At 38.0% G+C, this 27724-nt stretch overlaps 2 protein-coding genes and 1 pseudogene across 2 annotated transcripts in view; all 3 read left to right on the plus strand.

Annotated features, from left to right (window-relative positions):
* ZNF41 (zinc finger protein 41) overlaps positions 1-6648 on the plus strand; it is a 52136-nt gene extending 45488 nt beyond the window's left edge. The window contains exons 5-6 of the mRNA XM_054566489.1: positions 264-359; positions 4508-6648. Coding sequence (XP_054422464.1) covers positions 264-359; positions 4508-6558 — 2147 coding nt within the window. The 3' untranslated portion in view covers positions 6559-6648. The remainder of the gene's footprint in view (positions 1-263; positions 360-4507) is intronic.
* UXT (ubiquitously expressed prefoldin like chaperone) overlaps positions 1-27724 on the plus strand; it is a 269833-nt gene that overhangs the window by 208716 nt on the left and 33393 nt on the right. The window lies entirely within an intron of this gene.
* LOC129065229 (protein mago nashi homolog 2-like) lies at positions 11272-11842 on the plus strand (annotated as a pseudogene).

Here is a 27724-nt window from a genome sequence, read left to right on the forward strand (position 1 = left end):
AAGCACAGCCACCCTATGTGTCCGCCAGGGGCCTCAGTGAGGCTATTTGCATTCTCAGCTGCTGAGTGTTCTGGGCCATTGCAAGTGTGTGGTGATATGTCCTTAATTTGCATGACACTCTTCAGTCCTTTTTTGTCTCTGTGATTATTACTTTATTCCCAGTGAAATGTGATTACTTTTCTGAAGAGCAAATGGAATTGTCATTGAAAGGTCCCTGAAACCCATTTAGCTGGACTCAGTCTTGTATCATGTCCTGTTAACAGGGTACCAAGTTCCCAAACCAGAGATCATCTTCAAGTTGGAGCAAGGAGAGGGACCATGGACATTGGAAGGGGAAACCCCACATCAGAGCTGTTCAGGTGAGTGAGTGTGACCCAGGCAGATGGGGGACATGGAAGTAATTCTCACTTTTGTAGGAGAGACAGGTACCCTTCAAAGGTTGCGAAGATAACTTGGAAGTTGTGAACTTTTGGACTTGCTTGGGGGATAGTTGACAAAAGTCCTCTAATGCCATCTAATACCCAAATGCCATCTCCAGCTATGACCCTTGCCACATCTATTATTTTCTATTGGCTTTTTTTTTTTTTACCAGAAAGCTGTCTCCAATTCTGTACACTGGATCGCATACATACCACCCTATTTTATCTAGCACCTTTTCATTCTTCCTACTCCACCTCCATCCTCCTTATCTTAGATTCTTTCCTTGTACATTTAGGTGTATTTAAATTTCTTCCCTTTTATTCCAATTCCCTATATCCATTACTTATGCCTCATCCCATCTGCACCTGGTCCAATGTATTTGATCTTTGAATCTGCATGGTAGTCTCTTAAAGCCTGAAGTATTGGTTTATGAATATGTACTTTTAGTATATGTAAATTATTTTGTGCTATGTGTCTTAATTCTGTTCCTTTTTTTCACTTGTTATCTCTTGTGTTTTTGATGAAAGCCATTCTAACAAGTGTGAGGTGATATCATTATGGTTTTGATTTCCCTGGTGATCAGTGGTATTGGGCACCTTTTCATGAACCTGTTGTTCATCTGTATGTTTTCTTGGAAAACTTCCTATTCAGTTCTTCTGGCCTTTGTTTAAATTGAGTTGGGTTGGGGAGGCAGTGTTTTTTGGTTTACTTTGCTATTGTATTATGTGAGTTCTTTATATATTTTGGATATTAACCTTTTATCAGATGTATGATTTGCAAATATTTTTTCCTATTCCATAGGTTGCCCTTCATTTTGTTGATTGTTTCTTTTACTGTACATTTTAAACATTTTCTTTATGATTAGCACAACTATTGTCTTCCTTGAATCTTACTCTATTCTGTGCTCTGTTTGTTGAGATGATACATTTTCATTCTGTGATCAGTTATCACTGTTCCATGAAATGGCCCTTAAGTACTTCAGCATATATGGCTATTTCCTTTTTCTCTTCCTCTATCTCACAGGAACTTAGAGAAAAAGCACCAGATTTTAGACTATGTGGTAACTGAGGCTTTTGCCTCTGTTTTTAGAAAGTTCCCAGAATTAAGACCTTGTTTCTATTGTATAATTCAGGGTCTGATCAAGAGAGAGAAACCACATACTAATTTGAACAGGAAAGTTTAACATAAAGAATTATTAGCTATAATGAGATTGGCCTAACAAGGGGCAACTAGTAAAAGTAAAGAACTCTAAAGAGTAAAGGAATAGCAGGAATAAGGAACAGCCAGTATCTCTACCATTGTAACGCAGCACCCAAGCAAATGCCTCCTCTGCTTATAAGGGATGAGATCCAGACTTTGTTAGGAGGGCACAGTTGTGGTTCACAGCATGGCAGAAGAGTTTCTGTGGTGCTATGCTGGCAGAACTTGCTGGAAATCTGTCCTCTGGGATTCCAGAAAGCTGATCGTGGGGAAGTGTCTTGCTGGAGGTATTTCACTACCAATCATCTGAGAGTGGTGCTAAGGTGCCAAGTGGGTGCTGCTGGCTAAAATGTACTGTAGGAGCTGGGTGCTGGAGAAGTCACCCATTACAGACAGCAGCTGAGCTCTAGAGAAGCCACTCACACTGCAAGACCTGGTGCTGGGGGAGCTGCATGTGCAACACGAGCCAGATATTAGCAAAGACACCCACACTGCCCTTGCTGGAAGAGTGTGCTAAGTGAGCCTACTAGAACTAGGAAGCAAAACTCCTTCCTCCTGTGATGTCTATCCATTATCCTCTACTGACCAAGCTTATCATTGCCAGCTGGAAAGGAAAAACATACTTAAAGAGACTCAGGTCCATTTTTGTAGAAATGTAGAAAAATGTAGCATGAATTTGGTTGAGAGGCAATAAATTAATAACTGGCACACTTATTCTTCAGGTTCCCAAAGTGAAGCATGGAACTTAAATTTATTGAATTTGGGGAGATAGAGGAGGATATTTTACTCTCTTTCAGAAGGATTGTTCAAGTGTCTACTAAGGAATTCAAAGAACCATAGAATATATTTGGAAAGGGAAGACAGCTGCATGATATGTTAATAATTTCAGTCTTTGTGTATTAATACTTTCTATTATAACACAAAACTGTGCCAAATTGAGTATCAATGTATGTGGTACCATATTTCTTTGTATATTCATAGCAGATATAACCTCCCTAGAGGTGTACTGAAATTAGAGGTAATATTGAGGACAATCCATTTTGAATATTCACAGAGGAGTAAAACAACAAGCTTAATATAAATGTATATCCTCTCATATAAGAATTCTGAAATGAATGGGTTCATTCAACAAGTCAACCTTAATCCTGACGCATCACTCATGGACCATGTACCAAATCATTGTTCTGCCATCTCCTAGGGCATTGTTGTCATTGCATGGTTTATCTTGGGTCATTATAGCATCCAGCGGGGAGGGAAAGGAGGAATACAGAAGATTTGCCTACTGTCTTAAGGCCTGACCTGGAAGTGATACATATCAACCACTTCTGCTCATACTCCACCAGTGAGAACAAAGTGAAGCAGGTCAATGTAATGCCCAGCTACATTCTGTTACTATAAAAGGAGAGGTAAATCAATTTTGGTGGATGGCTTGCATTTTCTGCCATAGATGGCTTTCCTTTTCTTATTTTATGCTTTTTAAAAGCATATATTCCTAGGACCAAGAAAAACTTGCAGCTGGCTATAGAATTGGAGCACAGATACCTATTTACTGTTTGTTTATGTCAAGATGGCTGGTGGTATAAGAGTTTTTCCTATAGATATAAAATAATTGATGTTTGATGTACATAAGTTTAATGTTGATGTTCATAATTGTTCAGAGAGAAAAGCAAGAAAAAGCAGAGAGATTAGTAAGGTTTTAGAGCTAATATGTAATAAGGACATATGAGGTCTGTCTGGAAAAAGTCCAGCCATTGTTAATATAATAAGAATGGTTTGTGTGACATTGATGTGACCTGTAAGCCAAGGAGAGTAGACTGGAATAAACATGTGTGAACAATGACAACTTTACTATAGTCAGTGGGGGTGGTAGACACCATCGAGTGAGCATGTGTACTGTGTGGCTGTAGCATTCAAAATGACTCTGTGAGTAGAGCAATGAATCTGCATCAGATTTTGTGTTAAGCTTGAACATTCCTCTGCAGAAACTATTCAGATGACTCAGAAGGCCACAGCTATGGGCAGCTGGTGACTGGCAGCTTCATGCCCACTCATGCATCACATGCCCACTCATGCATCACATCTCGTACAGAGTTTTTTGGTGAAACATCAAATCACCCAGGTGACTCAGTCTCCCTACAGCCCATATTTGGTGTCCTGTGAATTCTGGCTTTTCCCAAAACTAAAATCACTTTTGAAAGGGAACAGATTTCAGACCATTGGTGAGATTCAGGAAAATATGACAGGGCAGCTGATGGCAATTGGGAGAACTATGTCAGGTCCCAAGGTGCCTACTTTGAAGGGGACTTAAGTGTCATTGTCCTATGTACAATGTTTCTTGTATATTGTATCTTCTTCAATAAATGTCTCTATTTTTCATATTACATGGCTGGATACCTTCTGGACAGGCCTTGTATAATCTGAAATATTTCTTGCATGCCAGGCTTCCCTTTAACAGACTTTAGTTTCTTCTTCTGGTTACTCTACTCACTATCCAGACCTTCTACTAGTGGATATGGACTCCCATGGTTCAAGTCCCATCTTTCTCACTTATTTAGCTATTTGATATTCAGCAAGTTACATAACTTCTCTATGCTTCTGTTTTCTCATCTGTGAAACATGATTGATAATGATAGCTATCTCTTAGAGTTTAGTGAGGATTAAATGAGCTGTTATATGTAAAGCACTTGGAACAGTGCCCACCGCATCCAAATGTTATATAATTGTTTTATATATAATGAGTGTTCTAGAAGAATTTTATGTTACTACATTATCACTATTTTCATTATTGTCATATAGACTCTGTGGTCATCCTATCTGAACTACATGTACCCTCTATCCTCTGCTAATTGTTCTTTGAGTTATTTTCATTTTATATTTTTATTTTTAGATGAAGATATTGGGCAAACCCAACAACAGAGAATTGCTGGAGAAGTTTTATTCCACTGTGAGAAATTTGGTCAATCCACAGAAGATTCACTGTGTTCCATTTTAGAAGAATTGTGGCAAGATAATGACCAGCTAGAGAGGTATCAAGAAAACCAAAATAACCCTGTAAGTCATGTGAAAGTACTCATTAAAGAGAGGGGCTATGAATGTAAAAACATTGAAAAAGTAATTCATGTGAGTACCAAGCTTGTTCCTTCAATTAAAAGACTCCATAACTGTGACACATTTGGAAAGGGTTTGAAGCACACTTTAAACTTACATAATCATAATAAAAGCAATGCAACAATGAACCTTGATAAGATTTTTGGAAATGACAACAATTTTTCCCATAGCTCCTCCTGTACTAAGAATGAGAATGCTAATACAAGAGCAAATGCTTGTGAATATAATCAATATGGAAAATATCTTGGACACAAACAAGTTCTCATCCACCATCAGAAAAATCACACTGGGGGGAAACTTTATGTATGTACTGAGTATGTGAAGAGCTTCACCCAGAAGTCAGATCTCTTTGAGCATCAGAAAATTCATGCTGGAGAAAAAGCCCTTGAATGCAACAAAAGTGATAAAGTCTTCACTCAGAAGCCCCAAACTGATGTAGCTCAGGGTGTTTATACAAGAGAAAAATCCTATATATGTACTCATTGTGGGAAGGCCTTTGCTCTCAAATCAAACCTCATTACACATCAGAAAATTCATACTGGGCAGAAACCCTTCAAATGCAGTGAATGTGGAAAAACCTTTTTCCACAGATCGTATCTCTTTAGACATATGAGAATTCATACAGGAGAAAAACCTTATGAATGCCATGAATGTGGAAGAGGCTTCTCCCAAAATTCAGACCTCAATATTCATCAGAAAACTCATACTGGAGAAAAACTCTATGCATGCAGTGAGTGTGGGAAAGCCTTCACAAGAAAATCAGCACTCAGGATGCATCAAAGAATTCACACAGGAGAGAAACCCTATGTGTGCACTGAATGTGGGAAGGCCTTCATCCAGAAATCACATTTTAATACACATCAGAGAATTCATACTGGAGAGAAGCCTTATGAATGCAGTGACTGTGGGAAGTCATTCACCAAGAAATCACAACTCCATGTGCATCAAAGAATTCACACAGGAGAAAAGCCCTATATATGTACAGAATGTGGGAAGGTCTTTACTCATAGGACAAACCTCACTACACATCAAAAAACTCATACTGGAGAGAAACCCCATATGTGTGCTGAATGTGGGAAGGCTTTCAGTGATCAGTCAAATCTCATTAAACACCAGAAAACTCATACTGGAGAGAAACCCTATAAATGCAATGGTTGCGGGAAAGCCTTCATATGGAAGTCACGCCTCAAAATACATCAGAAATCTCATATTGGAGAAAGACACTATGAATGCAATGAATGTGGGAAAGCCTTTATCCAGAAATCAACACTAAGTGTGCATCAAAGAATCCATACAGGAGAGAAACCCTATGTTTGTCCTGACTGTGGGAAGGCCTTCATCCAGAAATCACACTTCATTGCACATCATAGAATTCATACTGGAGAGAAACCTTATGAATGCAGTGACTGTGGAAAATGCTTCACTAAGAAATCCCAACTCCGCGTGCATCAGAAAATTCACACAGGAGAGAAGCCCAATATATGTACTGAATGTGGGAAAGCCTTCACTGACAGGTCAAATCTCATAACACACCAGAAAATCCATACTAGAGAGAAACCCTATAAATGCACTGACTGTGGAAAAACCTTCACTTGGAAATCACGCCTTACCATTCATCAGAAATCTCATACTGGAGAGAGACACTATGAATGCAGTAAATGTGGGAAAGCTTTCATCCAGAAAGCAACACTAAGTATGCATCAGATAATTCACACAGGAAAGAAACCCTATGCGTGTACAGAATGTCAGAAGGCCTTCACTGACAGATCAAATCTCATTAAACACCAGAAAACTCATAGTGGAGAAAAACTTTATAAAGGCAGTGACTGAAAAAAGCCTTCAGCTGGAAATTATCATTGGGTATGCATCAGACGGCCCATAGTGGAGAAGAGGCACGCCTGATGCCGCAATCATTGCGTAGGGGAAAACAGATGCAACAGACTACAGGTGAAGTGAATAGAATGCAAACAAAGCCAAGTATCCCCCAAAACCAAGCAACTGCATCACCACCGTTGATATACAATTATATGGGTAGGGAGACTCTTCGAAAAAACCTTTGGACAATGGTCTTGTTTGGTTTCATGACTCATGCAGGGGCTTTCAAGTTCCTGCAAGTGGTAGAAAGAGAGACCCCAGAAGATGATCTGTAATCTCTTATGTTTCACTTTTTGGATAAAGGGCTTTATAAATTTAGAACTGATTAGTTCTTCATACCCTGGAATGTAAAAGTACTCAATATTGGATGAAATTTTTCAAATTTCTAGTGTGGGGAAAAATGTTTTCATTGTCTAAATACCTGCAGGGCAAAAAAGTCAAGGCAAAAACCTACTTGGGAATGCAGATCTGTGAATACAAGCCAGTTTTTGTGATCTTTGACATTTAAGACACAAAAAAGATTGCCATGAGGAACCGTTCTTTCTCTTCCCTTTGAGAAGAAACCATGGTATGTTTTTAAAAAAGGAAATTTTAAAACTTAAAATTAAGCCTGACTTTATGCATCGGCAAACTAGGCAAAGCTCTAGCTTATGTTACAAGAATACAGTTATTAAATGTTGCACACATCTAAAGGTGGCAATTGTTCCCTCATTAATTCCATGCTGTGGTAGCAGGTGATGATTCACACTTGAAAAAACAACACATGCCTTCTAACCTATACCACCAAAGCTATCATTTATGTAAGTTGCAGACCACAGACTTCTTATCTCTTTAGTGACTGACTTTGACCCATGAAACTCTGGACTTCCAGTCTCATCCACTGAAGCCTTTGCTTTCTTTGGGATTCTTGTTTGAAAAAGAATGACTAAGAAATTGGGTTTTAATACATAAAGTTTTGACTGTTTTTCTTCCAATCTGACTAAGATATATTCATTTTATATATGTATATTAAGACTAGTTTTGTGTAGGTTGCCATGGGATAAAGTCATTTTGCATTGTTGTTGGATAGTTTAAGATATGATTAAAGCTTATTATAGTTGAATAACTGGAAGGTTTATAGAAAGACCATTGCTTTTTTTAAAGCACTGATATATAGACACTTTCTCATTTTTTCTCAAATATTTTTTTACTATACTCATGATAAAGGGGGTTTTATTTCTAGCATATAATTTAATTTTGTTTTATTTAAGTATAATTCATACAGAAAATGCATACATGATAAGCATACAGCTGAATGAATTCTCACAAATTGAAAATACTCAAATCAAGAAAAAGAACATGATCAACACTTCAGAAGCAATCCCTGTGCTCCCTTCCAGGCCTACCACCGCCTCCACAAGAGTTACCACTGTCCTGACTTTTAACAGCATAAATTGGTTTTGTCTGTTTGGTATTTTATATACATTAAGTCATACAATTATATTTCATATTTCAGTGTTTATTTCATTCACATTATGAATGTGAGAGTCATCTATATTGTTTATTTGTAGATAATTCACTATCATGTTATATTCCATTGTGCAAATATGCTGTAATATATTTTTCTGTCCTACTGTTGATGGACATTTGGGTTGTTTGCAGCTTGGGGTTATTAGGAATAGTACTGCTATAAATATTTTAGTACCTATCTACTGATGAACATATTTATGAATTTCTGTTAGGTATATATCTAGAAGTTAAAATGCCAGGTCATAGGCTACCTATATAGTTTGCTTTAGTCTACAAAACTAGTTTTCCAAAGTGGCTGTACCAACAGCACAGTATACAAATTCTAGTTGCTCCACATCTTGTCAACACTTGGTATTCTCCATCTTTTTTACTTTAGCCATTATGGTGAGTATACAGTGATTTAATATTTACTTCCTTGTCCTCCAATCCCACTATAGTATCTCCCCAAGACAGGTGACTGATATCTGAGATCTGAGACCCAGGCATGGTCCTCACATGGCTGCACCATCTTACATTCCACCCTCAACAGAAGCAATTAGTAAGTTTAATTCTTTTTAAAAAAAATTTATTGTATTTTTTCCATTACCATTTAACCTTATACCCCTCTCAGTTTAATTCTTCTCACACACACAAAAGACCAAAGCCAGATAGTTAAATTGGTTAATTGCATCAAACATTTGTGAGATAAATCATATCAACACTCCACAAAATCTTTCAGAAAACAGAGGAGAAGGGAACACTCCCCAATTCTATGAGGGCAGTATTACCCTAATATTTAAGCCATACAAACATATCACAAGAAAACTAAAGACCATTATTCCTAATGACTATAGATATAAAAATCTTCAACAAAATACTAGCAAACTGAATCCAGAAATATGTAAACATATGCATCATGACCAACTGGGGCTTATTCTAGTGATGCAAAGCTCCTTCAGAATTCAAAGTCATGCAATATAACCTATCATATTAGCAAGCTAACAAAGAAGAACCAGCCCTGGCTGGTGTGGCTCAGTGGATTGACTGACAGGCTACAAACCTAAGAGCTACTGGTTTGATTCCCAGTCAGGGCACAAGCCTGGGTTGCAGGCCAGGTCCCCAGTGCGTGGTGGCGGGGTACTCGAGAGACAACCACACATTGATATTTCTTTCCTTCTCTTTCGCCCTCCCTTCCCCTCTCTCTAAAAATAAATAAATAAAATCTTTTAAAAAGAAGAAGAATCCCATGATCTACAGGTTCAGTACAACTTTATCCAATTTCCAACAAAGCTTTCTTCCCTAGAAATTTATATGCTAAAGAAATCCTAAATTTGTATAGACAGAAAGGACCAAGAATAGCAAAAAGACATTTGCTAAAGAAGGACAAAGTGGGAGGAAATTGACCTCCTAGTTTCAAAAGTAAAAAAGTACTGTAATCAAGACAGTATGGTACTGGCATAGGGACAAAGACATATATTAATGGAACAGAATAGAGTCCAGGAACAAACCCTCATACTTATGGTAGAAATATTCTTTACAAAAGTGTGAAGGTAATTCAATGGAGAAAGAAAAGTCTTTTTAATATTTAGTGAAGGAATAATTAGATATTCACACACAAAAAAGATGAATTTAAATCTTGTTTAACACCGTGCTAAAAATTAACTCAAAATGGATCAGAGATGTAAATATAAAAGCTAAAATTATAAAAGTTTTAGCAAAAACTATAGGAGAAAATCTCTGTCTTCATATTAAGCAAGTAATTCTCAGAGAGGACACCATGAAGAAAAAAGAAATGATGAACTGGACTTCATCAGAACAAAAAAGGTTTGTACTTCAAAAGACACTATTATAAAGGGAAAAGACAAAACAGACTAGGAGAAAATATTTGTAAATCATGTATCTGACAAAGGACTTGTATCCATAAAATATAAAGAATTCTTACAACTCAATAAAAAGAAGAAAAACAACCCAGTTTAAGAATGGGCCAAAGCTCCCTGACCGGTTTGGCTTTGTGGGGCATCATCCCACAAGGCGAAAGATCGCCAGTTCGATTTCCAGTTGTGGCACATGCATGGGTTGTGAGCCAGGTCCCTGGTTGGGTCATGTGTGAGAGGCCACTGATCGGTGTTTCTCTCACACATTGATGTTTCTCTCCCTCTCTTTCTCCTTCCTTTTCCCTCTCTTTAAAAATAAAGAAATACTTTTTTAAATGGGCAAAGGATTTGAAGAGACATTTCTCCAAAGAAAATATACAAATAAGTACAGGAAAAGATGCCCAACATTAGTTGTTAAGAAAAAATTTAATGAAAACCACAATGAATTACCACTTTTTTGTCCAAAACATACACTAAAATAGTTACAATAAAAAAAAAAAAACAATCATAACAAATGTTGGTAAGGATATGAAGAACCAGGAGCTTTTATACATTTCTGGTGTGAATGCATTAAAATGGTATAGCCACTTTGGAAAAGTTTGGCAGTTTCTAAAAAGATCATCATAAATTTACCATAGGACCCAACAATGCCATTCCTATTATCTACCCTAAAGATATGTAACATGTGACGACACAAGAACTTGCTCTTGAATATTCATAAAGCATTATTCATATGAGGCAAAAAGTAGAGACAATCCCAATAGCCATCAACTGGAGGATAAACAAAATGCCATATATTTGGCAATAAAAAGGAACAAATACTAACACAACCATACCTAGTTTTATTGTGCTTCACAGGTATTGCTTTTTTTTTTTTTACAAACTGAACGCAAGACCCTCCACCAGCAGAGAGATTATGGCTCACTTTCTTGTGATACTCACTTTATCACAGTGATCTAGAACCGAACCTTCAGTATCTCCAAGGTATGCCTGTATACTGCAACATGGGTGAACCTCAGAAGTATTATAATAAGTGAAAGCAAGACACAAAAGATCTAATATTGTGTTTGTATACTGTATTTATATGAAATGTCCAGAAAAGTCAAATCTATAAAGATCTATAGATTAGTGGTTGTCTGGAGGTAAGAATGAGAACAGTCATTAACTGTAAATTAGTACAAGGGGTGTTACTGGGGTGATATAAATGTTTTAGAATTTGATTGTAGTGATGGTTGGGTAAATTTAATAAAGGCTACTGAGGCAATCCTTAAATCCATTTCTGTTTAAACATCTGGACTCTCTGCCATAACATCTGTTGCCACCTATAGCTAGAATAAAGTGTTCTCTTGGAGCCTGTTATGCACTTAAGAATAAACTTTCGGATGTTACTGCCAGGCACCTGGTGTCACATTGGCTGAGCCTTTGGCAGGCTTTCTTGGGACAAAAATGGCTATGGCCAGTGATTTCTACCTGCACCACAATTTAGGGCACAAGGGCAAGTTTGGACATGAGTTTCTGGAATTTGAATTTTGGCTGGACATAAAGTTTAGATATGCCAGCAACAGCAATTATAAAATGATGTCCTGATCAGAAAAGAGGCCTATGTGCAGAAGACTGAAGAGAATTACTGATGACAGTGAAATTATAAAAGAAGATGATGCTTTGTGGCCTCCCATGACAGGGTTGGCCAACAGAAGCTTGAAATTTGAATTGGAGATGAACATACTTCTTTTACTACGTCAAAAATAGATTATCTTATTGATGTAAATCAGTCAGAGGATCCTGAAGGCCTTTGAGTATTTTACTGTTTGGTGTAGGACATGAAATGTTTAGTTTTTAGTCTTATTGGATTATATTTCAAGATTAAACAAATCTAAGTTATATGTTCTTTGAAGCTGTTTTTATATTTAATTAAAGGTTGGGTAAGGGAGGGTTTATTTGTCATTTACAAAATTGACATTTTTATGAATGTGAAGCAAACAAAATTTTTGTACACAAATTGAAAATAAGAAAATACATAAACAGCCCTGGCTGGTGTGGCTCAGTGGATTGAGTGCCCATCTGCGAACCAAAGGGTCACCGATTCGATTCCCAGTCAGGGCACATGCCTGGGTTGCAGGCCAGGTCCCCAGTAGGGGGCTCACAAGAGGCAACCACACATTGATGTTCTCTCCCTCTCTTTCCCCTTCTCTTCCCCTCTCTAAAAATAAATAAATAAAATCTTTTTTAAAAAAAAGAAAAAAAAGAGAATACATAAGCAGTCCTGGCTGGTGTGGTTCAGTTGGTTGGAACATCATTCTGTACACCAAAATGTTGCCGGGTCAATTCCCGGTCAGGGCACATGCCCGGGTTGCAGGTTTGGTCCCCAGTTAGGACATGTATGAGAGGCAACTGATCAACTTTCTCTCTCACATCGATGTTTCTCTCCCTCTCTTTCTCCCTCCCTTCCTCTCTCTCTAAAAATAAACAAATAAACTATTTACAAAAATTAAAAATAATAAACTTTTGTTTTAAAAAAATCATTGAAATGCACAATTTAAACATGGAATGTAAATTATACCTCAATAAACTTTCTTTTTCAGAGTTGTTTTGGCTATGTTATATATATATGGCCCTGGCTGGTGTGGCTCAGTGGATTGAGCACTGGACTGCAAACCAAAGGGTCGCCAGTTTGATTCCCAGTCAGGGCACATGCCTGGGTTGCAGGCCAGGTCCCCAGTAGGGGCACGCAAGAGGCAACCTCACATTGATGTTTCTCTCCCTCTTTCTCCCTCTCTTCCTCTCTCTAAAAATAAAATAAATAAAATCTTTAAATACACACACACACACACATACATACATATACAGATGTAATGGTTATCTTCACTTGTGTCCAAGTGGGTTGGACAGTCCCCACACACATTAAGTTCTGTAAATAAAAGCTACCTTTTGTTGAAATTCTGATCCAATAAAACTTAACAAAGCCTGAAAAAATATTTAAATTTTTTTTAAAGAAAAGAGAATAGCTCTGACCAGTGTGACTCAGTTGATTGGGCATCATTCCACAAAGCAAAAGGCCACTGGTTCAATTCCCGGTCAGGGCACATGCCTGGGTTGCAGGTCTGGTCCCCAGTTGGGGCACGTATGAGAGGCAACTGGTTGCTTTTTCTCAATCAATGTTTCTCTCCCTCTCTTTCTCCCTCCATTACCCTCTAAAAATAAAATAAATAAAATCTTCAAATACACACAGACATACACACACACAAATACATATACAGGTAAATAAAAATTAAAAAGAATAAACTTGTTTTTAAAAAAAAATCATTGAAATATACAATTTAAGCATGAAAGGTAAATTATACCTCAGTAAACTTTCTTTTTCAGAGTTGTTTTGGCTATTCTAGGTCCTTGACACTTCCATATGAATTGCAGAATAAATTTGTATGTTTCAACAACAACAAAAAAGCTACCATGATTTTTATTAGGATTGGATTTTTAATCATTTTTATTTTCAATTACAATTGACATACATTATTATATTACTTTCAGGTGTACACCTCAGTGATTAGACATTACATAAATTAATAAATTATCATCCTGATAAATCTCGTACTCATCTGACACCATACATAATTATTAGACTATTATTGACTATATTCCCTATGTTGTACTTTACATCCCCATGACTTATTCTGTAACAACCAATTTGTACATCGTAATTCCTACACCTTTTTTGCCCATTCCCCTAAATCCCTCCCATCTGGCAACCATCAAAATGTCCTCTGTATCTCTAATTCTGTTTCTGTTCTTCTTGTTCATTTATTTTGTTTTTTAGATTCAGTTGTTGATAGATATGTATTTATTGCCATTTTGTTGTTCATGTTTTTAATTTTCTTCTTGAAGAAGACCCTCCAACACAGGGGTGTCCAGCTCATGGCCCATGGGCTGCATGTGGCCCAGGATGACTATGAATGCAGGCCAACACAAAATCATAAATTTACTTAAAACATTATGAGATTTTTTTGTGATTATGTGTCACAATGTACATAAAATAAACATGTACAATGATGTTTTATTACATAGATATGTACTTTTTCTACATTAGTGATCAAAAATTTGGAACCTGCTTGATGATTTTCAAAGATTAGCAAAAGAGCTGCTGCATAATTAGGGTTATTATGTGAGGACTTTTTTGTTTATCTGTGGTGGTGGATATCATGAAAATTAAGCACAGACCTTTTTTTGCTCATCAGTTTTCACTGGTGCTCTAGTGTTTGTATATTTCATGTTTGGCCCAAGACAACTCTTCTTTTTCCAGAGTGGCCCAGAGATGCCAAAAGGTTGGACACCCCTACTCTAACATTTCACATAATACTGGTTTGGTGGTAATGAACTCCTTTAGCTTTTTTTTTTTCCGTCTGGGAAGCTCTTTATTCATCCTTCGAGTCTAAATGATAGCTTGCTGGTTAGAATAATCTCAGTTGTAGGGTCTTACTTTTCATCACTTTGACTATTTCTTGCCACTCCCTTCTGGCCTATGAAATTTCTTTTAAAAAATCAGCTGACAGTCTTATGGGAGCTCCCTTGTAGGTAAAAAACTGCTTTTCTCTTGATGTTTTTAGGATTCTTTTTCTTTAATCTTTGGCATTTTAATTATGATATGTTTTGGAGTTGGCCTCTTTGGGTTCATCTTGTTTGGGACTCTGTGCTTCCTGGATTTGTACGTTTATTTCCTTCACCAAGTTAAGGAAGCTTTCTGTCATTATTTTTTCAAATAGGTTTTCAATTTCTTGCTCTCTCTTTTCTCCTTCCAGCACCCCCATGACATGAATGTTGGTAGGCTTGAAGTTGTCCTAGAGGCTCCTTACACTATTCTTATTTTTTTAATTCTTGCTGTTCTGATTGGATGTTTTTTACTTCCTTATATTCCAAATTGCTGATTTGATTCTTGGCTTCATCCATTCTACTGTTGATTTCCTGTATCTTATTCTGTATTTCAATTACTGTATCCTTCATTTACAACCTTTTTTAATGCTGTTGAGGTTCTAAGTTCACCAAATGTCCTTATAACCAGTGTTTTGAACTCTGCATCTGATAGATTGCTTGTCTTTATTTATTTATTTATTTAGTTAGTTAGTTCTTTTTCTGGAGTTTTGATCTGTTCTTTCATTTGGGCCACATTTTTTTGTCTTCTCATTTTGGCAGCCTCCTGTGTTTGATTCTATGTATTAGGTGAAGTTGTTACATCTTCCAGGCTTGGTAGAGTGGCCTAATGTAATAGGTATCCTGTATAATCCAGTGGCACAGCCTCCCCTATCAATGAAGATTGGTACTTGAGGTATGCCCTCTGTGTGGGCTGAGTACTACCTCTTCTTGTAGTGGAGCCTTTATTGCTGTTGACAGGTTAGTGGGAGGGATTTACCCATGCCAATAAGCTGCCAAGGACTGGCTGACCACTTACAACCAACCTCCAACCACTGTGGAGGATCAGTTGTGCAGAGGTCCACACCTCAGTGCAAGACTTACTTCAGCAGGGCTCTAGTGCCAATGAGTTTGCTCCTTGAGTGTGTCACTTCGGAGGTAGTTGGGTGGTGGTGTTCCAATGCAGGCTGAAGCTGCCCACTAGGTGCGCTGTCTCTGGGGCCTCCCAGGAGGTGCAAGCCAAGATCAGCCACCACCTGTGCTCTTCTCAGAGCCCCCAGCATAAGCTACAAAGGGATCTGCAAATGGCTGCTACTTGTGCTAGGATTGGGGGTGCCCAGGCAAGGCCATGCTGTTAACCAAGGCTGGCTGCTGCTTGTGCCGGGCCTGGAGCAAATTAGCAAGAGATATGAGGCTTGATGAGGCCAGATGCTACTTGTTTTAGAGAATTTAGGAAAATCTGAAGTATGAGCCAAGACAAGCCCTTTGTATGGAAAAGCCACTGGTAACAACTTGGGTGGCCCAGAAACTTGGGTGGTATGAGGGTCACAGGGAATCACCAGGGTGGTACAAACAGTGTAATCCAGGGTGAGGGAGTCTCAGATATGGCACCCACCTGCCAGCTCCAAGTGGGGGTGGGGCTCAGAAAAGGAACAATGGCCTCTGTCAGCACTTCTGTCTGGGAGAAAGTTGCTCCCCAGCTCTTGCCTTGATGTTGGACAATTCAGTTCTCAGTATGTCTCTGGTGCCTTTCAAGCTGTTTCCCCCACACTGGAGCTCAGAGGAAGTGAGTCCAATTAAGTCCATGTATGGGTCCTTTAAGAGTAGTTTCCTAGGACTTCAGAAGTTTCCATCTTCCTCAGCCTCAATCTCTGCTGGTTTTCACAGCTGGAAGTTATAGTGACTGTGACTCCCTGGCACTGGAACCTTTGGCTGGTATGGGCCTGGGACCCTTTGCTCCTGAGATATCCCTCCCGATTTTTATCTGCCACACATGGGTGTGGGACCAAATCATTCGGTGTCTCCACCCCTCCTAGTGGTCTGTGGTTTCTTCTTTAATTCCATAGTTGTAGGACTTCCATTCAGCTAGATTTCTGGCAGTCTTGAATGATGGTTGTTATGTAGTTTAGTTGTAATTTTGATGTGGTTGTCTGAGGAGGCGAGTACTGTGTTTACCTCTTGGGATTGGTTTGAATCTATAGATCAATTTGAGGAGAACTGAAATTTTAACAATATTGAGTTTTCTGACCCATGAATAAGATATCTCTCTCCATTACTTTAAGTATTCTTTGATTTCTACCATCAGTATTTTGTAATTTTCAGTGTACAGGTCTTTCACATCTTCTGATAAATTATCCCCTAAGTATTTCATACTTTTGATGCTATTTACTTAGTGTTGTCTTATTTCCACTTTATTATGTGGTATTGGTTTTTAATTTCAATTTCTTGCTAATTACTAGTATATCAAAAATCAAACAATGTTTGTACGTTTAACTGGTGCAGGAGTTAAACAGTCCCCACACAAAACTTCCCTCCTAATACCAATTGCAAGTTCAAGTCCAAGGGTCTCCAACACCACCCTCAGGTTCAATAATTTACCAGATAGATTCACAGAACTCACTGAAAGCTATTATACTCATAGTTACATTTTATTACAGCTAAAGAATAGAGATTAAAATGAGCCAAGGGAAGAAGCACATAGGGCAGAGTCCAGGGAGTTAAACAAATGCCGAGTTTCCAGTTATCATCTCCCCACAGAATCAAAACAGCATTACTCTCCAGGCATTGACTGCAATAGCATGGAGTTCTGCCAGCCAGGGAAACTTACCAAAACCTTGGTGTCCAGAGCCTTTAATGGGGCTCCATTATGTATGCACAGGTGACTTGCTCACATGGCTGAGTTCAGTTTCCAACCTTCAGGAGGCCAATTTTCATGACCCAAAGCCCCCACCCTTCATTATGTTGCTGACATGGCTCTGGGCCTCCATACTAAATCGTAGATACTGTCTGGATGGCACAAGGCCCCCAGGTAAACAAAGGCATTCCTATCAGGCATGACATTCCAGGGGCCTAGAGATTACCTCCCAGAAACTGAAGGCAAAGGCAAGCCCTCTCTTTGGGTAAGGTTGAATACTTTACTACACAGGCCACCCTTAGCCTTTGGCCAAGGTTCTTTCACAGCAAAATATATTTGTTTGGGCATCTCATTTTAGTAGAGTACTTACATGACACACAACAATAGTAAAAAATTAATTCACCTTATAAAACCATTATATACCTTTTCATATTTTAATACTAATGATTACTCCTCCCCTTTGATCTACCTCTCTTTGTACCTTATGACACACTTGTGCTAAATTATTTAGCATAGAAATTAGTTGATGATCAACTAAATCCATTTCTTCCTCAAGTCAGTCATTTCTATCAGTATTCTATCCTGAAAAGCCTTTAACTCAATTTCCTGATTTATTAGATCATCAATATAAATATAATCTTAGCAACAATGCCAGTGTTACACCATATCATAGTATGGCAGTAGATGTAAACTGCATACAACACTGTACTTATAGTCAACAATAATATACTGTACTTGTAAGTTTTTGTTAAGAGGGTATATCTCCTAAGTGTTCTTCCCAAAATAAAATAATAAAATAAAATACTCAAAAGATACTGGCACATTACTAGAGCCCCACTCAGTCATTAATAATTGGTCCAGTTCACCTCCTAAAGCAACTCAGGTTTGCAGGCTTCCAATCAAACTTGTCAGTGTAGGAGTCTTAGTAACATATGATTTCATTCTTTCAGGCATCTGGTATAGTTGAATTAAGAAACAATATCACTTTTTGCACTGAGCCTCTCAGGGCACCAATGCAATGGATTTCCCTTGTTGCATAACATACTTTTTTCATTCTTTTACTCTCAGCTACTATTCCTCCTTCTCTTTAATAATCAATGGATTTGACCCAAGCTTTTCCACCTCTGGAAGGGACAATAGGTTTGGCCAATGTGTTGTTTCAGATTTCCATCAGCAATACAAAACTAGCAAATGCTTCCTCTCCAGTCCATCCCCATTCATATAGGGTATCATTACATAAGTGCAGAACTAGTGGTCTACCTCAACCACTAGGTCATACAGCTGCATTCATTATCAAACTCCCAATTTTGCCAGATGGGATGAAGGCACAATCTATCACATTAGGCTCTTAGGAATGCTAACATAAACAATTTAACAGCTCAGTGGGTTGGGCATTGTCTTGCAAGCTGAAAAACTGCCAACTCAATTCTGGTCAGGGCACATGCCTGGGTAGTGGGCCAGGTCCCCAGTTGGGGGCATAAAAGAAGCAACCGATCATGTTTCTCTCGCACAATGATGTTTCTCTCCATTTCTCCCCCCACTTCTCCTAGCTAAAAAAAAAGGCACAAAGTTTCTTGCTTAGGGATCATCCCTGTTTCTGGCACCTGTAATTGAAGCATTGGTTCTTGGGCCATTAAATTTGGTAGGGAAGATAAGAACGTTGTGATGATGTGGTCATACCAGCATCCTCTCCCACCTCTTCTTTCCCAGAACCTTCTGAAATGTGAAGGAATCTATATACTGGAGACCTTCCCTTGCCCCCAACCATACTGAGTGTGAGCACACATTTGTGAAAGTATGTGAGCCAGTTCTTCATGCCTTTATCTCCTCCAGTTTTATACAACAAATGTTTCAATTGCCTGTTCTAATTCTCTATCATACTACTACTCTGAGGATATTTCTTTGCCCATTTGGAGTCATTATGTGTTGTTATGGACTGAGTTGTATCCTTCCAGCCCCCCTCACCTCAATTTATATGTTGAAGTCCTAACCCTCAATGTAACTATACTAGGAGATAGGACCTTTAAGGAGGTAATTAAAGTTAATGAGGTCATAAGGGTAGAGCTGTAATCAAATAGGACTGGTGTCTTATAAAAAGAGGAAGAGACACCAGCGGTGTGCATGCACAGAAAAAATGCTATGTGAAGACAGGAGGTGGTCATCTGTAAACTAGGAAGACAAGCCTCACCAGAAAGAAACCCTGCTAGCAACTTAATCTTGGGCTTCCAGCCCCCAGAACTGTGAGGAAATAAATTTCTGTTGCTTAAGTCACCCAGTCTGTGGTAATTTTGTTACATTTTCCATGTCTCTACTAACTTTCTGAGCATATGGAATACATTTTATATAATACCACATAGGGGAGGGCTTGTAACCACTCAGTGGAGACAAAAGTCTTGGCTTCATGATTAACTTTTTTTCTGACATCACCTTGACAGGGGTTTGGCATGACTTTTAGAGCCTGTTGAGGGTAAAAATATAAGTTACTCACTAGGCATGTGTTGGTATGAGTGGGAGCTGGGCCACATTTTTTTCTATACTGCTCAGATGCAGTAAAGCAACTATTTTCTTTAAGTTTGCTGTCTTATTAGACAGCCCATTTCCTGATTCTTTGACGAGTGAAAACTGGCTTTTGTAGGGTCTTTTTTCTTGTTCCGGTCCATTGACATTCCAAGTTGTCAGGTTTTCCAGCACAGTCTCAGATAGATGAGACAAAAAAGAAAACCCATGAAACTCACCAATATGCTCTTTTTGGAGTCCTAAGGTCCCTAGCCAGTCTGCCTTCTACACTCCATTTTTCAGAATCATCTTGTTTGTTTATAAACATCATTTATAGGTTTTCTTTTTGTACTTAGTGGCAGGGATAGGGAAAAGTACATCTCTATTCTCCCAGGAGTGGAAGTCCTATATTTGGGCCTTTCCCCCTAATTTTCCATGTCTCTAATAACTCTCTGAGCATATGGAATACACTTATAGTAACTTTTTGAATATCCTTGTTGAGTAATTCTAACATTTGTGTCAGTTTTGGATTGTTTGATTGCTTCATTATTCTTATAGTGTCCTGTGTCCTTACCTCTTTGCATGTCTAGTAATATTTTATTGAATGCCATACATTGTGAATTTAACTTTGTTGGGTGCTGGATATTTATGCATGTCTATAAATTATATTAAGCTTTGTTCTGGGACATAACTAAGTTACTTGGAAACAGTTTGATTCTTACAGGTCTTGCTTATATAATTTTTAGATGTACCTAATTATTCCCCACTACTGAGACAATAGCTTCCTGAATTCTCTACCTGGTGACCTATTTTTCCAGTCTGGCTAGTGAGAAAAGGCAATATTCCCAGCCTTGTGTAAGCATCAGATACCATTTGCTCTTATCCTTTCAGATGGTTCCCTTCCTGGCTTCAGATTCCTCTCACACACCTGCTGATTGGTACTCTACAGAATACTAAAGGAGGACCCTAGGCAAATCAACTGGGTCTTCTCTTTGTGAAGTTTTCTCCACTCTGATAGTATGCCCTATGAATTCTAGCTGTCTTATTTTCCCTAGACTTTCAGTTCTTTTTCAGCTTAGGGAATTCACCAGCCTCTTCCTCAGTTCCCTCTCTTTCCAGTGCCTTGGAAACTCTCTCAAGGAAGTAATGCTGGACCAATCATAGGGCTAACCTCATTTGTTTTGCTTTTCTCAGAGATCACTGTTCTTCATTGCCTGACATCCAGAGCCTTGAAAACCACCGTTTTTCATGTATTTTGTTTATTTTTGTTTTCTTTGTTTGTTCCAGGCATGAGGGTAAATCCAGTTCCTGTGATTCCCTCTTGGCAGGAAAAAGTCACAGGCAGGAATTTATAAATGTGGAGATTTGTCAGTGGAGGTTGTCAATAAGAGATATATTCAAGTTGGTATAATTTTGTGAATAGGGAATATTATAACCTGGATTTGATACAAGCATGCCAGAGAACTTGTATCTATGAATGGGGGACTTGTATCTTAAGTGCTCATCAGTGTGAGGTATAGTGAGAGGTGTTTAATAAAGGGGGTATATATCAATGTAGACTGTCAATGAGAGATATTCTCTGGTAGGTAAATATTTATGAGTATGTTCAAATGGGATTTTCAAAGTAAAAAAATCCAATGGGCAGGTGTTTGCAAATCAGATTTGTAAAATGAGTTATCAATGAAAGCTATGTCCTTGGTGAGTATTTTAAAAAAAGAGATTTGTCACCAGTGATCATCAATGGAGATACACCTAGGAGGAAGGTAGTTATGAGTATATATCCCAGTAAATGTGGAGCTATCAAACAGTGATACATTGATGTATACGAATGGGGAAATATACAATAGGTATTGCCAATGGGGTATATGCCAACAGAGGTATTTATGATGGGTGTATTTGTAAACTGACCTGAGCAATAGGACATATGCCAATAGGCAGGTATTTAAAAAATAAGGCCATTTCTCAGCAAAGGTCATAAATGGGTTATACCACAAGGTGGGTTTTTAAGAATACAGATATTTGGCGGGGGATCAAGATGGCAGAAAAATGAGCGGAAGTCACACTGTCCTCCTCCCAGGACCAAACTGGAATTACAACTAAACTGTGGAGAAATCACCTCGAACAAACAACTGAACAATAGTGAGAGAGGAGCCTTGTAACATCAGAGACAGAAGAATCGGCTTTAGCACAGCCTAACTGGTAGAGGGTATGGTAGAGACTTCAGAAGGTGGGTTGGGCGCCCATGGGAAGCAGCATCAGAAGGATATTGAAACAGCCAGTTGGATTCCCCTGAAAAGAGTGGGGTCTAAACCAAAAGCGGGGATCTCTAGCCTACAGCACCAGAGCCCAAAAAGTACATAGATAACAACCAGCTGCGAAAAGCATCAGAGTTTCTCTCTGCCAGATAAAGGTGGCTGGAGATGCAAAGAACCTTTTAAAAGGCTAATGAATAAATTTTTATTTGCAACAACTTACCCTGGTTTCCAGCAAAGGCAGGGGCAGAGTGGGCTAGAGACACCTGAAGAGAGACTGGGGAAGGATGCTTTGGGTAGCCAGCGGGATCCCAGTGCTGACTCATCCCCCATAAGGCAGGGGCCATCTGGCTCAGGCAGACCACTCCCTGGAGCTGAAGCAGCGTGAGAGGCACAATAGTCTCACCCCCAGGAGGGACTTGGCCCTGGCCCGGTAGTGCTAAAGCCTGACCGCTGAGTACAGAGTGGCAGCCAAGATAGTAGATCCCTGGTTAAAGAGGTTACAGAGTGGTCTAGAGACACTGGAGGAGAGACTGGTGGCAGAGGCTTTGGGGAGAAAACAGAGAGAGTGGCTGGCGGGATCCCACTGCTGACTCATCCCCCATACGGCAGCAGCCATCTTGCTCAGGCAGACTGCTCCCCTGAGCTGCAGCAGCGTGAGAGGACCCAATAACACTGCCCTCAGGAGGGACTGTGCCCTGCCCTGTGGTGTCTAAGCTGGCCTGCTGAGTACAGAGTGACTAGATTAACAGCTGAAGGAAACAGCCACAAACAGTAGATTCCTGGGAGTCTCAAACAGACTGCCTAAGGTCAGACAGGGACAACATCTGACATCATCAGAGCCAGATCCAGAAATGAAAAAAACAGCAGTCTCCTACCATAGAATTTCACACCACAAAGTTAGGAAATCAAGACAGATCAATTTCAGAAGCAGAAGCAAAAATGAAGAGTCTCACAAATAATGGGAAGACAAAGAGACACCCCCCAGTCGAAGGGAAAGGAGGAATCCCCACAAAGAGAACTAAATGAAATAGAGGCAAGTAAACTATCAGATATTGAGTTCCAAACAACGGTTCTAAGGAAGCTCAATGAGCTCAGTGAGCCTAGAGAGAATTACAAAAAAACTACAGGGAAACTACAAGGAACTTACTGCAAACTATATAAGCCTGAAAAAAAAAAACCATAGAAACTATCAGTAAGAGACAAGAGGAAATGACGGGGACATGAAGAATACAATTTCTTAATTGAAGAACACAGTAGAAGGAATCAAAAGCAGGCTAGATGAAGCAGAGGATCGAATCAGTGGGCTGGAGGACAAGGGAGGAAAAAAGCTCCCAGAAAGAGCAAGAAAATGAAAAAAGACTCAAAAAGAGTGAAGAGGCATTTAGGGAAATGCAGGACAACCTGAAAAGTAATAATATCCATAAAATAGGTATACCAGAAGGAGAAGGAGAGGAGGAAGGAATAAAGAACCTGTTGGAAAAAGTAATGATGGAAAGCTTCCTTAATTGGAGGAGAAAAAAGTCACACAAGTGCAGGAAGCACAGAGGGTCCCATTCAAGAGGAATCCAGTACAGCCCACTCCGAGGCACATCATCATTAAAATGGCAAATATCAAAGACAGAGAATCCTAAAGACAGCAAGGGAGAATAAGGTAGTAACATATAAGGGAGCCCCGATATGGCCAGCAGCTGACTTCTCAACAGAAACACTAAAAGCCAGAAGGGAATGGCAAGAAATATTCCAAGTCATGAAAAGCAAAGGCCTGCAACCAAGACTGCTCTACCCAGCAAGGCTCTCAATTTCAACGGAAGGTGAAATGAGGAATTTCGCAGACAAAAGAAGGCTAAAAGAATACACCTCCACCAAACCAGCATTGCAAAATATGCTACAGGGACTGCTTTAGGAAGATGAAGAAAAAGCGTCTATGAATACCCAGTTCCTTTCACAGTCACCAATACTTGATGTTTCCAGTATTTTTAATAGTTATTAACCTGATTGTGGCAATGATGTGTTATTTTAATTGTTCCTTTATTAGTTGTTGAAACTAAACCTGTTTTTTATATTTCTTGCCTATTTCTCTTATTTTAAAAAAAGGTTTAAATGACTTTTTGGTATTCTTTATCCATTTTTTTATTGAATGCTTGTAGAATTTTTTTGCCCTAAAAAAGAACCAACTATTAACCCTTTTTAAGACATGTTTTAAATACTTTCCTATTCTATTGCTTGTCCTTTAACTTTTTTTATATGTATATTACTGTATAGTCTTAAGTGTTTAATATAATCATATTGTCAATATTTTACTTTATAGCTTCTGGGTTTGAATATGTTACTTCCAGGTAAGAAAAATATTATTTTTCATTTTCTCCTAAAACTCCTTAGATTTTACATACTGATTTTTAACTCACCTGAGTATTTTTTGTATAATCTGTGAAATAGGGCTCTATATTTGTTTTATTTCAAGTACTAGTGGTCCATGCACCTTATTTCTTGAATAAGCCTTATTTTCCCCATTGATTTGAAGTATCAGTTGAATCATATATTACATTGTTAGACAGATATATATGTTTGTTTCTAGAATGCTCATTATATTACATTGACCTACTTGATTATTTCTGTGCTGGTGTCATGTTGTTTTAATTGCTGAGACTTTATAATGGATTTAAATTTTTTATTATTTTATAATGGATTTTGACATTTAAAAAATAAATAATATCTGTATTTAAAAAAAAAAAAAGAAGGAAGGAACTCATACCTTTGCAACAACGTGGATGGAACTGGAGAATATTATGCTAAATGAAATAAGCCAGTCAGTGAAAGACAAATACTGTATGATCTCACCTATAAGTGGAATTTATTCAATAAAATAAACCACCGGCATGGAAACATGGACAGACTGAAAGTGACCAGAGAGGATGGGGAAGGAGGACAATGTTGGAAAGAATAAGGGGCCAAACAAAGAACATGTATGACTGACCCATGGACATGGACAACAGAGTGGGAATTGACTGTGGGAGAGGGGGTCAGGGTGGGATGGATGGAGGAGGGCAAAGGGGGAAAAATTGAGACCACTGCAATAGAATAAACATTATTTAAAAATTAAAAATTAAAAAGTAACATTCTCATGCAAATGTAAAATTTCAAAACAATGGAGGAATGTAAAGAATTAACTGGTGATAAATCGAGTAATTTTTACTTAAAAAAAAGAATATAGATATTTTTCAACGGACAAGCAACCATGGAGTATGTGTTATAAGGGTTATTTATAAAAAGGGATATTTCTCTCTTTCTTGATTTCTCTTTTTAATTTTATTTTTTATTGTTCAAGTACAGTTGTCTCCAGCACCACTTCCCCCCATCTCACCCACCGCCACCTCCCACCTGCAATCCTACCCCCCTGTGGCTTTGTCCATGGGTCCTTTATACATGTTCTTGACAACCTTTCCCCTTCTTCTTTCCCAACAGGGGTTATAAGTAAGAAATATGCCAATGTTTGTTTATGAATCAGATTTATTAATTGCAGGAATCAATAGTTGATATGTCAATGTTTTTTATTTCTCAGTGGGAAGATTTTTCAAGAGGACTCATGAAGGAAGGTATTTTTTTTATTTGCAAATACTTTTTTTATTCATTTAATTTATTTTCTTTATTTTTTCAAATATATTTGGAGGTATTTTAATGGATACTTTTGAAAGAGGTGATCTTTTTCCCAACGGGTTAATTAATGAAAGATTTGCCAATGTGTAGGTATTTATGAAAGAGGAGATTTGCCAAAGGGGATCATCAATGGAGATATTCCAGTGGGATATTTATAAATAAGAAGACAGTATAACAGTGGTTGCAGTAGGCAGAATTCTAAGAAAGATCTCCAATATCCTTCTCACCCTTATATAAACTTATCTCCTTAAATGTGGGTGTAACCTATAAATATGATAGATATAACACTATGATTATTTTGTAACAAAAGGGATCTTGCAAATATAATTAAGGTTACTAATCAGTTAACCTTAAAATAGGGAACTAATTCAAGTGAGCCTAATCTAATTAAACTCATGGGCCCTTCAAAAATGCAGAGTTTTCTTCTCCTGGTGGCAGAAGACATCAGAGAAACTGGAAGCAGGAGAAGCATTTGGCTCCTCCTAATTGTTTTTGAAGACAAAGGGGCCCATGTGGTGAGGCCTACAGCTGGCCTCTGTAAGCAGAGAGCAATCACTGGCTGTCAGCAGGCAAAGAAATGTGAACCTCAGTACTACGACTGTAAGGTGCTGAATTGCCAATAACCTGAATAAGGTTGGAAATAGATTCTTTTTGAGAGCCTCCAGAGAAGAGTCCAGTGTGGCAAACACTTTGACTTTGGGTTTGTGAGATCATTAAGCAGAGAACTCAGACAAGCTCACTTGGACTTCTGACCTACAGAACTGTAAGATAATAAGTGAGTGTTGTTTTAGGTTGCTAAATTTATGGTAGCTTGTTACACAGCAATGGAAAACTAATACAGTATTTGTCAGTTGGGTATTTGGAAAGAGGGGACATGCCACACTGAGGAGAGGGGACTTTTCAAGGGAATGACTTACAAATGGCTTGGGGATTTGTCATCTGTAGTCTTGGAAATAGTAGAGATTTATAAACACGAGGATGTATACATAGTGAGGACTGCATAATGGGAAACTGTTATGGGTTGAATTGTATCCTCCAAAAAGATACATTGAAGTCCTAACCCCTAGTACCTCAAGATGTGGCCTTACTTGGAAATAGGAACAGGAAGATTATCACTTGGGGGAATGGTTGTCCTCAGAAGTCTGAAAATGTTGGTATTTGTCAGTAGGGGAATCTACACACTAGAAATTAGTGTATGAGCAACTTCATCAGAAAAAAAAATTACAAACAGCATATAAAATATTTGTAATGTTTTTGGGAGAGATTATTAAAGTCATGAGTTAAACTAAAGGTGTCAAATGCATGAAATTATTACTATTTTGTATTATTTTCAATATTTTAAATTATCATTCCTAATAAAACATTATTTTCAATATTATAATCATTACTAAGATTTATCACTACTAGGTTATAAATTAAATTACATTTAACATTACTACTACAAGTAATAATATATATAGCTATGTGCCTAGCACTGTTTTAAGCATTTACATATATAACTTGATTTAATATTCACTTTGTCCCTATGAATTAATAAGCATTATTCTATCCTCATTTTATAGATGTAGAAACTGAGGCATAGAGAGGTAATATGATTTCCCCAATAACACACAGCAAAGACAGGAAAAAGGCAGGATATTTTTCAAAATGCAAGCAGGTACTAATTAATTTTTTTTCTTTATGACCTAGTTAAAGTCTTTATTTTTATATATGTTTAAAAACTTTATTGATATTCAATTCACATACAGTAAAATTTATCCATCTAATGTGACAATTAAATTAATTTTAATATATTCACAGAGTTGTGTGACCATCACAATATAATTTTAGAATATTTTCATCATCCCAAAATGAAACTCTATACTGATTAGCAGTCACTCGACATTTCTCCCACCTCCCCCAACCCCAGACCTAGACAACCACTAATCTACTTTCTATCTCTATGGTTTTGAATATTCTAGACATTTCATACATATAGAATCATACAATATGTGATCTTTTGTGATTGGCTTCTCTGAAGTAACATGTTTTCAAAGTTCATTCATGTTGCAGCATCATTTCTTTTCATTACTGAGTAATATAACATTGTACGGATAGAC

This window comes from Pteronotus mesoamericanus, unplaced genomic scaffold (genome assembly GCF_021234165.1).
Source record: "Pteronotus mesoamericanus isolate MK-2021 breed Mesoamerican mustached bat unplaced genomic scaffold, CSHL_Meso_final contig_173, whole genome shotgun sequence".
Classification (NCBI taxonomy): Eukaryota; Metazoa; Chordata; class Mammalia; order Chiroptera; family Mormoopidae; genus Pteronotus; species Pteronotus mesoamericanus.